We start from the raw sequence: 18,094 nt of genomic DNA on the forward strand, positions 1-18,094 counted from the left end.
AAAAGTATTGTAAGTAGCAAAGTTTACAATATATTTGAATGTAAGTATGGTTTGTCTGTACATATTGGTCAAAAAAACCCCAAAGTATTTATTTACAGTTATTTAGCTACAATGTTAAGAAACTGCCATTGTACATACTCTAGCATGAAATTTCAGTAAATACTTTTCAGTGTCTGTAGAGGATTATTTTAAGCTCACTACATTTTAATGTTATTGCTACAATTATAAGACATCAGCTACCAATTATGATAACATTTTATTTACTTTATATATTAAGAAAAAAGCCATTAGGTTAAAATTATCTACTATATCTCAATTATACTGTAATAAGATACTAGCTAATATCTTTCAGGATAAAATCTGGAATAAATCAGTTAAGTTAATAATCTTGATAATTTTAAGATGAAATAACCTTTGTTCTCAAATTTAAATACTGCATATTTTTAGTATGTTTGTGAGCTAACAATAGAAGAGCATGGTAGATTCCAAGACAATAGTGTTACTTTAGCAAAGAATGAAGCCTGAACACGGGGCAATACCTTATAGAGTAGACAGCTAGTGATATTGCCCTGCTAAAGCTCTGGACATGTCCCATCAAATAGCTTTCAAAGTCATATTTAGTCCATTGTGAGCTTTGCTGTCTTTCTCCCTGTCTGCCTGTTCCCTCTTTTAGCCATGATGATAATCATAATAACAGTAAAAATATAAAACAGTAAAATAATTATGGAAAGTTATTTCCATGAACAGACTTTCTAGGTAACTGAACTTTATAAAAGTAAAAGAATTTTAAATATTTTTATGAAAATATTAATAAAATATACGTAAGATATTAAAAATATAAATAATTATGTGCAGTCACAGTTTTAACATTTTCTTAATGAACAATTGTTTTGAGTTGTAGAACACTGATGTTTTTTGGATTTATTTAGCCATTCATTCATTCACTCATTCATCCATTCAACAAGTTATTTACTGAGTATTACTATGTCCCAAGAACTATGAGAGGTAGTAGAAAAGACAGTAGGGACAGGGCAGTGGAAAAACATACAAATAGTGCTGCGCTGACAGCACTCACAATCTGGATGTAGTTAGGATGTTTATCTCCGCAACAAATAATCCCTGACTCCTGGGTTTTGGTTGTTCTGTCTCCTTCCTCTATTGTTAGCTGTCACCTCCTGCTGGCACCATGCCTTTCCTTCTGATCTGGGTCACTACCGCAGGTCTTTCCTAAGCATCTCTCTAAGCCAATGTGAAGCCACACTCCTGGATGGAGGCCAGACAGCTCACCTATGCCCACTGTATGCTCACTGCCCTTCCGAGCAATTCCCTCATCACTATTATGAGTTTGGGGTCTTCCCTTGCCTCCTTTCTTCATTAAAGTGCAAACTATAATGATCTGATTCAATTATCAGGTGCAAAGGTCTCTGTGCCATTATTCCTGGGCAGACAAATGCAGCTACATGCAAATTAAATTCTTAGAAGTGTAGTCATCATTAAGTGTTATTACATACAAATATTACAATACGTTATTTTCCTTAGAGTTGTGGTAGCTTGCTTGATAATTCTGTGAACCTCCACAAAACATTAAAAAGGCAGACACCAAAACTTTCAAAAGGGAGAAAAATCAGGTTCTTCATACTCCCCGGTTTTGACCATGGCCTGTAGAAGTGCTGAGAGACGAGCAAGAATTCTGAGTTGCCTTTAAGGGAATGGTGGTGACTGAGGTGAAAAAGAATATCTAAGACTCATTCACAGACTCATAGGCCTTTGCAGATGGAAGCAGGTCATGCTGAGCGGTTAAGCCTGGCAGAGAAGAACTCCATTTCTGGGGCCAGATTTACATGGCTACACTCCTTACAATCATTTGACCTTGGCCTGTCTACTCAACATCTCTGTGCCTCAGTTTACTCACCTGTAAAATAGTATGTACTTCGTAGGATAATGACACTCAAATGAATTAATACAGGTAAAATACTTCATATTAATCCTGGTCCATAGTAAACTCTTAGTAAATGTTACCTATAATTATCCTAACTTCTTCATCTATGTTACAGATGAGGATACAGGCCCTAAGATTAGATATAGGCCCTAAGATTAGAAAGTTAGAGGTAATATGATTTCACTGATATGTGGTATATAAAACTGAAAACAACAAAGGAACAAGACAAACAAATGAAGAAACAAAAACTCATAGACACAGACAATAGTTTAGTGGGAGGGTAAGGGGGAAGGAGGTGTTAGATGAGGGTCAATGGGGTCAAATATATGGTGATGGAAGGAGAACTGACTCTGGGTGGTGAACACACAATGTGATATATAGATGATGTATTACAGAATTGTGCACCTGAAACCTATGTAACTTTACTAACAATTGTCACCCCAATAAACTTTAATTAACAAAACAAAACAGAACAACAAAAAAAGAAAGTTAGAGGTAAAACCAATGCCAAAACCAGGCATGCTGATTCTCATCATATTACACAGGGTTTTTTTCTGATATCCTCCTACTGAACAATTTTGAAGAAATAAATACCGAACCATTCAAATGATCATGAAGGGGTGACACAGTTGTATATATCTCTCTTCCACTCTAAAACTGAAACATACAAACACAGCCAGTGGGCAGCACTGATTGTACAGAGGTAAGTGACAAAGTCAGAAAGCCATGTAAAGTTTCTCTTTATGCCCCAATAGGGTACCACTTGCTTCCTTACCTTAAACTTGTCAACTTCAGCTTTTGAACATGTCGCATGGTATGATAGCACCTGATTCAGAAGAAAAGAAAAAAAATGCTTTAATAACCAGATACAACTCTATGTTCTGAAATTCTCATGGCTTAAAAATAAACATGGCTCATTTATATCACCTTGACAAAAGAGTGGATTTTAATGTGTGACAAATAATTTCTGGTAACAATCTGTGACACAGATTGTCATCTGTGCAATTACAGTGGAATCTATTATAAAGATGAATGGAACTACAATCCACATTATAGGCTAAGTATTTTAACCAGGATGTTTTCATAAGTAATTGTTTTATCAAACGGTGACGATGTGGCTCAAGACCACAGTTCCCAAAGGATGTGAAATGCTCTGGAACATAAATAAATAAAAAGGTGGTGGTGGTGGTGGTGTGTGTATGTGTGCGTGTGTCCTGTGGCAGACACTAGACTGTTGACCCAATTTCCATCTCTGGTCTATTCTCACTTGCATGCTTTTATTACATAGGAAAGATTATATTGTTATGTCCAACCATCTGCAATGCTTTTTGTAAGAGGATTGTATTTCTCTCTCCTATTGACATTAGTATATGACTGATGTCATATATGCCTTAGTATATGTTTGGCTTTAGCCAATGGAATGTGGGGGAAGTGATGGATGTCACTTTTGAGCAGTCTTTAAGAGCCATCATGTGGTTCTGCCTCCTCTGTTTCCCCTCTACCATGGGAACTACATGGCTCCGAGAGGGGTGGCTCACTCAGTCTGAGCCACAAAATGAAGACAATGCAGTGAGCAGAGCCACAGCTGACCTGCAGCTGATGACATGTCATGTGAGCAAGAAATCAACCTTTGGGTTTTATCACCACATCATAACTTACTGAGACAGAGGATTAAAACTCACAAACCCAGTTCAAAGGCTGCCTACAGCTAGGAGTGGTCATTTGGAGTGCTCTGGTCAATGAAATATAAGTGGGAGTGTTGGGGTTGCCTCTTTCCTTTCTCTCCCTCCCTGGAAAACAGCTGTAAGGCCTGGAGATACAGCAAAATCTGGTGTCTATGAGGTGACAATCACGAGTATAAACGACAGCTTATTATGGAGAGTAGAGGAGAAAGGGAAAGAAAAATGACACTGGCCCTGGACTGCCCAGCCCCAGACTTCTTGTAATACACGACAAATGAACACGCATTTGTTTAAGTCAGTATTTGTATGTTATAAGACATATACCTACATATGCACACACATACGTAATGTATACATGTTATATGTTTTATGCTACCAATCCCATGCTTAATCTATACAAATCTCAAACAAATAAGTCTAGAACATGTTAAATCCCTCTTCAATTACCAACTTTAGAGAACTGCAGTATGCATTTGGCTCTGAAAAGTAAAGTAACAGATTTTATTTGGTTAAACTCAGCATTTCCCAAATCTAATTAACCACAGAACTCCCTTTTAGGTGACATATTAATCTAGTAACATTCCAACCTAATAGCCTATTGACCAAGAACTTTGAGAAACACTGACCCAAGGTATGTAATATCTGTGTGAGAGAAAGAGGACCACCATGGAGGCAGCGTCTCATGGTGGTTAGAACACAGCTTCTAGAGCCAACCTACCAGGGTTCCACCACTTCCCAGCTGTTGGACTTTGGACAAGTGCTTTGATCCCTTTAAGTCTCATTTTTAAAATGGTATAGTAGTAACACTGTACAGGTATTTCCTGCTTAACATCAGTAACCTATTCTTGAAAATCAGAGATTCCACCTGAAAACACCAACAGGGAGCCTGTTTCCCATTATTTTTAATAGGAAAAATTATAATGTATTATAAGACCTGAAACCACTTCTTAAAACTTAATGAAAGAAAGTGAAATTCATATGTACGTATGAACAAAAAATGATGTTTTGTTATAATCAAAAGCTGACTCTGGCCATAACCAATATAGTTCTTAACAAAAAGTTTCTTTATATTCAGTAGTGTGTTCTCTTCCATTTAAATACTGTACTTACACACTTCTTTTCCCATAGCTTTCTCAACACTTTTTCATCTTTGGGAAGGGACTCATTGTCAAATACTAAGTAAAAGCAAGAGCTAAATACTAGAGGCATGGTGGCGACGCATTCAGGACAAGTTGCCTTTCTTAGCTCCAGATGTGTACCTTCATTGTTAAATTCCGTGTGGTTCTGAAAATATCTACACATGATTTGAATGTTATTTAGATCAATTTAATCTGGAACGTAAATCAAACTTACCCCATATCTCATTATTTCACAAAAAATTATACAGAGTTTTGGGGACATAAACATAATTCTTCCCAATGTAAACAAAAACCAAGAGATATTTTTACTGGGAAAATTCTGTGGTGAGAGCCAGTACTTCACATAGTTCTTAGAAAGATTAAATGCAATAATATATGTTCAATACCCAGCACACAAAAAAATCAATTTATTTTTATTGTATTAATATTCAATTATAAATATACCATATAAATATTTGGCAGAGTATTTTCACTGCAAAAATAACTGAATAGATTTTGTTCTTTAGGTTCAGTTTTACTACAGTAAACTTTAATTTGGTTGTCATCTTATTAAAATGTATTACTATTTACAAGAAGAAGATTGCTGATTCAATCTTCATAATTTATCTTTAAAAATTGATATAATTTACTTAATAAAAATTTCCACAAAAACTCAAGTTGAAATTCAAAATATCTGCCACCAGGTGGTGCTTAGTCTGGCTTTTAGTATCGAAGGCATACTACCCACCCCCTTTGTTTAAATTGACTTTTCTCAATTCCTTTGTTATTTAAATAAACAACAAAATCTCTTAAAGCCACTAAATCGAAAGTATTTGAATCAGTGAAGCAGACAATTACAGATTGACTTATTTCCCATTTAAAATTTTCTTTTGTTTTATTATTATTGAGTTGTAATTCTTTGTATATTTTAGATACAAGTCTTCTGTTAAATATATATTTTGAAAATACTACCTCCACTTTTTTCCAGTCAAGATGGTGGAGTACGTAAACCCTGTTCTCACCTTCTCTTGCAACAACATCAAAATTACCGCTAAAGTACAAAACAACCATCATTGAGAATCACCTGAAGTCCAGCTGAACTGAAGCCCTACAATAACAGACATACAGAAGAAGCCACCTTGAGACTGGTAGGAGGGGCAGAAACACAGAACAGGCTGATGCCATATCTGCATGTGACCATTATTAACCTGGAGGGATATCTTGGCTTTGGAGGTCCCCGGGGAGGAGCAAGGGGTCTCAGAGCCATATGAGGCTCCCCAGCCCAGGGTTCCAGTGCCAGGGAGAGAAGTTCCCATAACTCCCATAACCAGCAGAGATTGTGGCTGAATGAGACAGAGGGCAGCTACACACCCAGGCGCTCCTCTTATAGGACCTGTGCATGGACTTACTTGCTGATGGACTCACTTGCTCTGAGCTCTAGTGCTGGGGCAGCAGCTCAAAAGGGGAAAGGGACACATGGGGAGGAAATTAGTTGTCTGGCTTCAGGGGGAGGAACTGAGTTGACTGTGAGGATTGTGAGGAGGGGCAGCTTTCTCCCAGAAGGAGGAGCTGCTGGGAGCCATTGTTTCTTGTTGAGCCTACCTCCTTCCTGGCGTGCTCAAGCAGGCTGCCACCATATCTGAGTTTCCATCAACCTGACTAATGCCATTCACTTGTCCTCCCTGGTGATTCTGAGACCACCTTCCACCCAACTGTCAAGCCCCACCCAACACCCAAGCTGCTGTCAGTGGCTTTTTCGTACAAACAGCCTGCCTTGGTTCATACTGCAGACTTTCTTAAAATCTCTCAAAGGCTCATGGAATCCACATAAGCAGCATCTGGCTTGAAGTGTCCCGTACCTCTCTGGCTGAACAGCCTTAAGCCCGGTACTAGCGGCAGCTGGCCTTGGTTCACATCTTGGCCTGTCATGGCACCTCCAAGCACAGTGTAGGCAGTGGGAATCTGTGGGTTGCTTTGTAGCTCATGCCAGGTAGCATCGGGCAGGGCACAGGTTGTGGCTGAACTTGGCCTGCAGTGGGTCCCCTCCCAGGTGGCCCTGGGGCTGGCATGCCCAGTGGCCAGCTTTGAACTGAGCTAGAGTATCACCTGGCTGCCTCCAAGGATGACACACCCAAAAGGCACACTGGGCAGTCACCAGAGCCCCATTAGAGTGAACCTGCTCCTTAGGGTCAGCCCCTCCACAACAGCTCCTCTACTGTAATCACAGCTAGTCCCCACAAACAGTGAGCCTGAGGGTCAGTCTCTCCCATTGATGTGCAAACAGCAACCAAGGCTCAACTATAACAGGAGGATACACACAACCCACACATGGAACATACCTGGAGCACCTGGCTCTAGTGACCAGGAGACTGTGCCCCTGGGCCCCACAGGACACCTACTACATAAGGCCACTCTACTAAGACCGGAAGATATAGCAGCCTTACCTAATATATAGAAACAAACACAGGGAGGCAGCCAAAATGGGGAGACAAAGAAACATGTTTCAAATAAAAGAACAGAACAATGTTCCAGAAAAAGAACTAAACGAAATGGAGACAGGCAATTTACCAGGAAGCTCAGGATATTTTTGAGAAACACGAAATAACAGAGATTTTTTTCCCCCCAGAAGGAGGAAGTGAGAGCTACAATTAAAAAAAAAAAATATGTCAATAGAGAAGAATATTGGGAGTGCTAATTTGTAGGCAAGGGGACTGCACTGGTGGTTTTAGAGTAGAGATAAGACCAGTATTGTACTTTAGGAAAATAAATCTATACCTAGTGTATACTACTATGGGTGGAGGCACAGAGTTTGGGAAGGTGAAAAAGTTCTGGAGATGGATGATGGTGATGGTTGCAAAACGATGTGAATGTTTTTAATGCCACTAAACTGTATACTTAAAAATGGTAAATTTTATGTTGTGTTTATTTTACCACAATTATAAAAAAGAGGAAAACAGAATCAGACACAACCAAGAGGACTTCCTTCAAGAGTGGATGATCCCACAGAAGGGTCTGGATGGGCCACAGTAATCAAGGGATTGAGAAGGAATTGCAACCTGTCAGTCATTAGAGGGAACCCACATCAGGGACTGCTAACAGGAGATTCCCAGCCCTGGAAGTTCTCTGAAGGATTTATGAAAGCAACTCATGATATAAAGAGAATGTTGGTGTCTGATACAGAGGGCCTCGGAACCAGGTTAGGACATCATCAATTATGTAAGCCTTCACCCTTCCATCCTACCTCCATCTTGCTGCCTTCTCTTGTCTTGGGCAAGGAGCTGAAATGAGGAAAAGACTCCCTCTACGACCCTCTCCTGACCATAAGCTTCAAATCCCAGGCAAGAGGAGAACCTTGGAAACTATTTAACACCTGAGTGTGTCAGAAGAGCTGTGGAATCTACCAGAGAGTTCACCCAGGTGGGGAGAAGATTGATTCAACACAATAGATTTAAAGGAAAAGGGGTGAGAAAGAATGAAGTGGCCTTCTGTTGGCATCCTATGAGTCTAGCTCTTTCAACCATCCAGTTAGAGAAATTTCTCTCCTTGTAGCTTAGGAGACTCCTCAGAGGAGAATCATCTCTTTCACTTATCTCCTTCTTTCTTACCGTCAGGAAGCCAGGTTGGCCCCTTAATCTCGTCCCAGGAAATACCTCGAGGGACATTGTATCTGGGAAGAGGTCCTCCCCCAAATAAATAAACAATTTTGTACTCATGGCCTGTAAAGGGGGATGGGAATACAGAGGTGATGCTATGCAAGTCTGTGGCCAGCCGCTAAAGTGGCTTCCAGCTCTTCCATCACAGCCCAACCTTTTCCCTTTTGGAATATTGATATGGCAGACCAAAATAATTATTTGTAGCTACATGCATTCATTTATTCAAAACACTTGTTGAGCATCATGGTATTTAAAACACTGAAAGGTATAAAATATAGATAAGACATGATTACATACTTTAATAAACATAGGTATGTTCCAGCAGAGGAGAACACACAGACTCTCAATAACTACAATATAGGGCAAAGAGAGGAACAGATAACTACAAGATTAAAAGCTTCAGAGAGAAGATAACATTGAAATCAAGTTTTGAATGATGGCAGAATTTTGAGGGGAGATGCCATAATTGAAATAGAGAATAAGTGAAGTGGAGAGAATGTTAGAGTGAAGATCAGATGGTAGAGAAGCAGGAAGCTGATTTGTAGACTAAGCTGTAGTTGAGTTTGTAAATAGCATAGAATACTTTGAGAAGAGAAATGAAAGCCAGGGGCAGGAAGATAGTTTGGTATGGGATTTCCAAGGGTCTCAAAGGCCAGGAAGTTTGTAGTCTGATAGGTAATGGGGGAGTAATTTAAGGTCTATGAGTGGATGAATGAAGCAATCTAAATTATGGCTTAGGAAGAACAAATAGAAGGCTATTAAAACTGCAAGAGGTAATGAAGCCCTTGAGCAGGATGGTTGCTGTGGCAATGGGAAAGGAGAAAATGGATGGGAGAGGCTTTGGGGAGGTAGAATAAATGGGGCTTGTATACTGATTGCATATGCCCTTTCCACACCCTCTGTTTGACCCTCATTCCTTCCCTCTTCTGATCATAAAGGTGTGTAAGGTGTCCCTTAATACACTGAGTTATATTTCCCAGAAAATTTCTCATCAGTATTAGGGAAGGCTTCATTTGTAATATCTATGAAAGACACCCAAAGGACAATTCTTGATGTTCAAAATGAAGAAGTAATGTTATACATCAACACTCGTACTGTATTTTCTCTGCATTCTGGACTTACAGGAAAAGTTCTTCCCCTTTATCTTCAACATTAGTATATTTCTCATTGAAGCTCTGGGTTGCTCATGCAGAATGGAAATCAAGATTATAAAATTAAAGTTATTAAAATGATAGTGAATTTCTTTCATTGGTCTAGTATTCAGTTTTAAGATCATCTCTGCTTTCTAAGAGCCTTAGAGTATTAGTTTTTATATGGTTAGAAAAAAGGACTTTAACAATAGGATTACATAACTAAATCATGAGAAATTAAGAAAAGCAATCATCAAAATAATGGTTTATAATTCAGTTGTTAAACAAAATCCAGATAGTGTATTAGTAATTTCATTTTTTTAAAGGCCAGAATAGTAGAAAATAGTTTTATGTTTATATTTCTGTTTTTCACCGTTTGTGGGTTAGGCTAAAATGAATTGAGCTTGCCAGTATGTGGCAACAGAGAAGGGAACCCCCAGCATGGCAAATCTCTTCTGGGAGGTATGGCCCGTGAGCTGTGTAGCTGTGGAAGAACTGCATGGCTGTTTTTGACATGGGCCATTTTGTATTTCCATGCCCTGGACCTTTCTGCAGAAACATATAGGATAATATGGGCTCCATACAACAGGGTGACACTGAATGAACGGTAGTGAGCCGTCGTGGGCTGGAGCACAGCTGCTGTGGTTGTAATTCTCCTGGGATGCTCAGTGGTGTAAGACAGGGTGTGTCTAGGAACTAGAACAGCTCAAACTTCAAGTAGGAAATGATCTTCCTGATAAAAGAGGAAAAAATGACATCTCCTTCCTAGCCCCTCAATTAGCACAGTTTCACAGCAAATCTTGGGCTGAGCAGACAGAACTCAGTACAAATGAAGGACAGCCAGTGCTCTGGTTAATAGATCAGCTAACTTTTATGAAGTATTGACTGTAACTAAGCACTCTTTCAACACTTCCCCTGCATTATTTTATTTAACTGTTAAAACACCTTTCTTATCATAACCATTTAACTATATGAAAAGACTGAGATTGAGAGGTTAAGTAGCTTGACCAAGATCAACACTACTCAACCAGGATTCAATCCTAAGCAGACTTATTAGACCACTACCAAAAAGACAAGGCTTTAAATCTTGTCCCTACACAGCCTTACTCTTGGATAAAGCCAGCAAGAGTTTTATCCTTCTGCGGGGGTTACTGATGTGAAGGAAGCAAGGCCTGCATTAAATGTGTACTTCCAGTGGGCTCTGAATATTTTGACCAGCATTTGTGAGGAAGAGCTTTCCGAAAGGATTTATCTGGAGAATATTTACATATAGAGGATGCACCACGGGGGTATTTTTATTTAAAATGCCCAGGGGAAAGAATTTTTAAAACAGAAGAGAATGTTGTGCTGTCTCTCAAGAGTCTCATGAACACGCAGAGAAATGTGTTCACATCAACTCTCCAGGCCGTGAAGGCTTCTAGGGTGGTTATTGTCACTTGGGGCCAGGGGGTACTTGTGTTGCCAACTGAAAAAAGGACACTGCAATAAGACAATGGGAATGAAAAAGTTATATTTAGACATAGATCTTGGGCAAGATCAAGTAGCACAAAAACTGAAGAAAATACGCAAAAATGAGACACACAAGAAGAAGAACCTGTCAGATCCCTTAGCCACAGTGCAAAAGGGGAGAAGGTTATCCCAGGTCCTTGCGGGGGAGTGATGGAGATGATATAAGGATAGCATTGCACGTGGTTCTGTCCCCACTGACTTGCAAGCTCTCTCTCTCTCTCAACTCTGTTGTTGTTGTTGTTGCTGTTGTTATTTTCCCTTTAAAAAAATTTGCTGGATCACTTATATTCCTATAAAGTATCCTATGTCCCTTACTAGACTAGGTTGGTTACAAATACATAGATATAAAAACATACTTTTTATAAAAATATTTACATAAATATATTATTCATATTCATGTATAATATTTATAAATACATAAATTATATATATATATAATATATGTGTATTCATTCAGAAGTTAATGTATACTACAGTATATGTGGATCTCACCCCAGAGTTTGGGTTTAGTAGCTCTCAACAAATCATTTTTTGTCTTCACAAAGTCCTGAGATAAGAAATCTTTCCAGATATTCTTGCATATGGATTCCTGGGCTAGAGGGGGGGTGGGGTGGATGCCACTTGATCATTAAAATCAACAATTTGATATCTGCTGAGGTAGGGGCTGAATGGAGGTGGCAGGGACGAAACTGACATGGCAACGCCAGAATTCTGACTAGGAACGCCCCTTTTGACACTGGCACAAAATAAACCTCACAGAACATATAAGTCCGTACATATAAGTCAACTTTTGAAACGGTGACGTTGTCACAAGACTCAGAGTCATGCTGGAAATTAGGACGTGTCAGTAATAATTTTTGTCTAAGGACAGAGTATCTGAGTTACACAAAAAAGAGGGTGTTAACTATGAACCCAAATGAGCAATTCATGGATGGGGAAACTGTGACTATATTAGTACTTTCTAGGTAACGGGATTTGTGGCTCCTTGGGCGAGGGTGGGATTGGGAAGTGGTGCCAGTGAGAATGTTAACTTTCATTGGTAAATGACCATTCATGCTTCAACCAGTTATACTAGCCCCTTCTCAACAGGAGGAAGATCCACTACGAGGGAGGTGAGGAGTGAGGATATGGGTAACGTGGGATGTTCTGTGTGAGTGTGTGTGTGTGTGTGTGAATTGTACTGTGGAGATATGAAGTAAGGTATAGGTGGGGCTAGTATATAGTGTGTCCTCCTTTTTTATTTGCAGAAACTCAGAAACAATGGGTGAGACAACTCTGTGGAGGTCAGAATTTGATGATGGTGAATGAGACATGACTCAACATTTGCTGTTCCAAATTCCTGTCTTCTGCTCTTTCTCCCAATCCACAGTGATTTCTCAGTAATAAATATACTACTACAAGTAATAATATAGTATCATTCTTATTACTGTAATTTTACTGACTGCATATTAAACTCTTCACATGTATCATCTCATTTAATTCTCATAATTGATGTAGGTGACAGAGGCAGGATTGGAATAGAGTTCTGTACATAGACCTTAATGGTCCACTAGTGATGCTTGTCGACTAGTTGCATGTTTACAATTCACCTATGTATTAACTCATCCTGTAGATACTGTTTTTATTCCTTACTATAAAGGTGTTACATATAAAGAAAGCATGACTCGCTCAGAGAAAGAGCAAAAACAATCCCTTCTTCCATTTTTTCCTTCCTCCTTCTTGTCCTCCCTCCCGCTCCAAAACCCACTCAATAAATACTTCCTCTGTGCTAAGCACCCTGCTAAGCACTGGGAATAAGACTGCAAAAAAGATAAAAATCTCTGTGCTGGTAGAGTCCACAGTCCCATTAGGAGAAAAATGGTATATATAATAGATAGATAACTATAATTTTATGTCCTGCAAACCCCAAATCAGAGTACTGCAGAGTACTCAACTATTTATTCTCTCCCTTGGTTTTCTCTTTCTACCAAATACCTGACATGGTAGACAGACTCTTTTAAAGATTGGGTGTGTCTTATATCATACTGCTCTATAGAATGTTATCTCGACTCTGACACTTTACCGGCCCTATTTAATAAGTATTTCATAGATATAAACAAAATCTTTGATAATAGCTACAGCGCAGGAAAAAATAGGTCTTGGGTCAAAACCAGCTGGGATTCATGGGAGATAAGAACTGTCTTTTAGGACTTAGTGGGTTTGAGAGGAGAGTACAGATAGGGGAAACAGGTCAGAGTTCCTGGTGGTATGTGTGTCGGGGGTGTGGGGGGAGTTGGATAATGATGGAGCAGCTTCCCCTGTCTGGGTCACATATCTTCCTGGTGACGATTTCTGTTATCGTAAAAAAAATGTTGTGAATTTCCAGAATAACTATATGTATTCAAAATAAGCTTATAATCCACTTAAAATTCTGAGAAATTATTTTTTGAATTAACACTTTTAATAAACCTAATATTTAAAATCTATATCTAACCATACAACATATATGGATGGACTTCAGAGAATCTGTGAACTCCCTGAAATTATGTATAAAATTGTGTGCATATGTGCATTCTTATAGAGATGGGCTATAGCTTTCATCAAATTCAAACCCATGACTCTAAAATGATTAAGACCCATTGAATAGATAATCTAAAATTGAAAAACTAAGCCCCACAACAAGGATTTTGTCTCCCCATAAAATTAGGGCTTTTTAGCATACAATTCTGACATAAATACTGTACTTACATCAAGAGCCACAGATTGCTTGGCCCAGGACTTCTTCACTTGATCGTACATAATTGTATTGTTGATGCCAAGGCCACAAAAGATGACAAAAGCCTAATAAAGAGAAAGCCCACTAATTAAAAATTGCAATAACTCATATGAAAGAAATCAGGCAGTCATCAGGGATGGACCTGAAAATGTAATTTCATTGTACACAGAGCTAGGCCTTGGGGAAATATGCACATTAAAATTCTTAATTACCATTGTCATGTAATAGCTTTATAGCTCACATTGCACATCACATTAGAAAAAATTGTTAATTTAATGTCATTGTGAAGAAATGACTTCATACATTTAAAAACATTCTTACAGTCTGTTTAAATGTGTTCTTAATTTATTTCGGTTGTGGACTGATTTTAGTAATTCCATTCCATTTAACCAAAAGCAACCTCTTTCAGTCGCTTGCCTATAAAATATTTTGGTAAAGAAGCCAAGTGGGTGTACCCATAAATTCAATGTTTAGGGGGAGGAGGACTGATTCAGAATCAGTTACTAAAGAAGCTGTGAGGTATTCTTGGCTAGAGGAAAATAATCATGGGGTTTTCAGGTGGTCACTAGTGTGAGGTCTGTGAGGGAGCCTGTTCAGGGCCAACCTTTCTCGCTAGAGGGCAGACTGGAGTAAAAGGAAGCTTGTAAACGTAAGAAAGGTGAGGACAACATGCCTGGCAGAGCTGGCATGAGTTTTCACGACTCTGAACACACCCAAACAAGACAAGGATAAAACAATTAACACTTTGGAGAGAAGAGTGAGCTATTCAGTTTTGTAATAAAATTAGGATAAAAATAATCAATTGGCACAAAATCATCTAATTAGTGATAAAGAGAATCAAATCTTACCTAATTATCAATACATTCTTTAAATCTTCCTTTAAATTCTGTCATATTGTTTAAGTATAATGATAATTAACTAATAATTACTGCTCCTTACAAATTTGGGCAAGCTACAACCATGTCTCAACCTTGCTTCACACATTTATTACCTTACCTCAAAAAGTCGTTGATCTGCATCATCAAAAGGTTTTCCGTCAAGTCTATTTAACACTTGGGCCACTCCTGTGGGAAGAGTTGGGCATATATCGTCATTTTCAGTACTGGATGCTGTGTTACTACGATATAGTAAAACTCAGCTAACTTTATGCCTCCTTTAAGTAACTTGAGATACTCAGTTTAATCTCTGGTCTCTCTAGTACCTGCTGTCTCCATGGCAGCACATCTGAGGTGAACAGAAATGCCATCTACTTTCCAGGCTGTGATATCCAGAGTAGTCTCAGTGAAGCCTGGAGTTCTACCAAGCATAAGTCTGATTTCTGAAAATGGTTTTTAAGAGACAGAGTGCACAATAACTCTGATAAATCTGGCATTATATGCACACACATACATATAATTGAATATGTATAACTGTGTGTCTCTATATGTACTGAGGGTGCCAAAAAATGTATACAAATGGACAGTTTGGTCAATGTTGCTCAAGCAGTAGTTTGCTGTAATCAGAAGTGTCTGGATGCTGATGGTAACCATTTTGAGCACCGCTTGTAATTGCAGAAGTCAAACGTGAGTTGTATTCATCTTCTGTTATCGGTATATAGTATTACAATTTTAATAGTTGTTTTCCTTTCTTAAAATGTGTACACTTTTTTTGGCACCCTCTGTATATATATGTATGTATATACATATGAGGAGTGACCAAAAAATGTGGTGCATGTTTAAATTAAAAACAAAAATTATTACATTAAAAGACACTTTGCTATTAATCCCCCTCAAATTACTTCCCCTCTCTTCGAACACACTTATCCCATCATTCTTGTCACTTTCTGAAGCAGTTCTGGAAGTCCTCTTTCATGAGTGTTTTTAGTTGTGCTGTCGTGGCTGCCTCGATGTCCTGAATTGATTCAAAATGTTTACCTTTCATGGTCATTTTGACTTTGGGGAAGAGCCAGAAGTCACATGGTGCCAGATTCGGTGAATTAGGTGGATGAGGACATGCTGCAATGTTTTTACTTGACAGAAATTGCCATACACAAGAAGCGATGTGTGACACGAAACGTTGTCATGAGAGAGGATGAAGTAAAGACACTCACAAAAGAGGACTTCCAGAACTGCTTCAGAAAGTGGCAAGAACAATGGGATAAGCATGTTTGAAGCGAGGGGGAGTATTTTGAGGGGGATTAATGGCAATGTGTCTTTCACTGTAATAAATTTTCTTATGTTTGAACATTCACCATATTTTTCTATCACACACACACACACACACACACACACAGAGAGAGAGAGAGAGAGAGAGACATGTACACATATATAATTTTTTACTTTTTTCAATTCCCTGAAGCATAACGTTTCAGTGAGGCAGTATGAGATAGTGATTAAGAAAATCGGCTCTGGAATTAGACTCTTGGTTCAAGTTTCAACTCCACCATCAGTGATGTTACCTTGAGAAAGTTATGCACTTTTTTTAGTACTGAATTTCCTCATCTGTAAAACGGGGGTTAAAATGTTAACTATCTCAGAGGGTTATGAAGGTTAAATGAGATAATGTTTGAATGTCTGTAAAACATATTGCTCCACACGGAGTGAACATTCAAGAAACGTCCAAAATTATGATACAGTTAACGTTCAAAGCAAGGTTAGTTCTGTTGCCTGCTACCCATGGAGTACATATAGTTCTAACAAGCTTAATTTTCTTTCCAAAGTTCATTTCCAGCATTATACTAGCTGTTTGGGGGCATGACTATCAAAACACACAAAGTTAACCAGAAAAACTCAACAATCTTAAAAACCATTCCCATGTCCCATTTAATACAAACAAGACATATATAATGAAATCCAAATCTTTTAGCATGTAACAGGCAAACTACAGTCTTAATTTTGAAAGAACAATAGGTGTTTACTGTTAGGAATGAAATGTAAGTCTGTATATGAGATTGCCATTGGACACCGACAGATAACACCTGGTATTTCTTATGAACTTTCTCTTCTCTTTCAACTTACATATATTTAAAACTCTGTACATGTAATTTAATGCTTTGTGGTAGGGGCTCAAATTCCCATATCTTAGAAATTCTTTACGTTCAATAATGTACCAATGTATTTCTGCAAATTAAGCAAACTGATAAAAAATGTTCTCTTAAAATTCAAGTCTTGACAATTTACAGAATACTAAATCGTTGGTTAAGTAGCAGTGTTTTAGAGTTTAAGAGGCAACATTGGGGGAGGCAAATAGATGCATTAGTTACCTTATGCCTCTTAGAAAAATAACACATTTTCATTGTGTTTCAATAATTTTAACTAATGCCTCCATCCTTTGTGACTTCTTTACTTCAACTACTGATCTATTCTTGCTCAGAATTCTTAGGTTTGGTGTTTTCCTGACTCAGTTTTTGAGGCTAGGGAAAGAAACAGGGAGGGAGAGAAAAATTGTAAGCTGCTTTGGCCCACAATTCCCCTATTCTGGGGAAAGTATAGCTTATTTCAGAACCATCCAGGCAGAAAGATGTATGTTCGGTATATGTCTAATAATGCACGTTCTTTGTTCCTTTGTATTTAATCCATGGTTAATGCATAGATTTAAATATAGAAGCTGTAGTAGGAAAGTTTGTACTGGGAGTTAGGAGGCCTGAGTTTTAGTCCTGACCCTGCAAGAAACTCACTCTTTGATTTTGTCTTCTCTCCCCACCCCCCCTTCAATTTGCACAGGGTGCAATAAGATAATTCTCTTAGCTGCTTTTTGAGATCCCTTATAACTTCAGAATTATTGGTTCTTATTTAAAGGAATAAATATTTGCTCATTATTCTGATTCATGTTGATTTATCAGGAGTCTGACAAATCTTGTATAATCGTTGTTTAACTCTTGTATAACCGTTGAGATTATACAAGAGTATGAGACATAGGTTGATGAGTACTAGACATAAAAAGGGGGACAAATAAAAAAGATATGGGTTATTTTAAAGTAAATTTGTATTTCTTTAAAAAAGATGTTTGAACATTTAGGTAACATCTTACCAATTATTTGGTGGTTGCTATTCCAAATAGGCACACAGAGAACCGATCTTATGTGAAAACCAGATATCTGGTCAGCCTAGGATATAAAAAAGTAGTTAATTAAAATCAAATATTATCTACCCATTTCTGACTTATATCTTCATAATAAATATATTTTTAAAAAAGTTTAAAAAGACACATTATAACTTCATTTTTACTGCATAGACTCACCTATCTCTGCTAGTTTAAAACATCACAATGAACATTCCAGAAAAATCAAGCCCTAACCAAGTATGAATCAGCCAAACACCCCACACCAAC

At 38.2% G+C, this 18,094-nt stretch overlaps 1 protein-coding gene across 3 annotated transcripts in view; it reads right to left on the reverse strand.

Moving 5' to 3' along the window:
- The window catches only part of PDE11A (phosphodiesterase 11A), a 324,817-nt gene that overhangs the window by 132,372 nt on the left and 174,351 nt on the right, over positions 1-18,094 (reverse strand). For all 3 annotated transcript variants that reach the window (XM_019739325.2, XM_019739326.2, XM_074338486.1), the window contains exons 7-10: positions 17,795-17,870; positions 14,783-14,850; positions 13,759-13,851; positions 2,715-2,765 (exon numbers count right to left, since the gene is read on the reverse strand). In XM_019739325.2, coding sequence (XP_019594884.2) covers positions 2,715-2,765; positions 13,759-13,851; positions 14,783-14,850; positions 17,795-17,870 — 288 coding nt within the window. The remainder of the gene's footprint in view (positions 1-2,714; positions 2,766-13,758; positions 13,852-14,782; positions 14,851-17,794; positions 17,871-18,094) is intronic.

Source organism: Rhinolophus sinicus, linkage group LG01 (assembly GCF_036562045.2).
Source record: "Rhinolophus sinicus isolate RSC01 linkage group LG01, ASM3656204v1, whole genome shotgun sequence".
In the NCBI taxonomy this organism is placed as follows: Eukaryota; Metazoa; Chordata; class Mammalia; order Chiroptera; family Rhinolophidae; genus Rhinolophus; species Rhinolophus sinicus.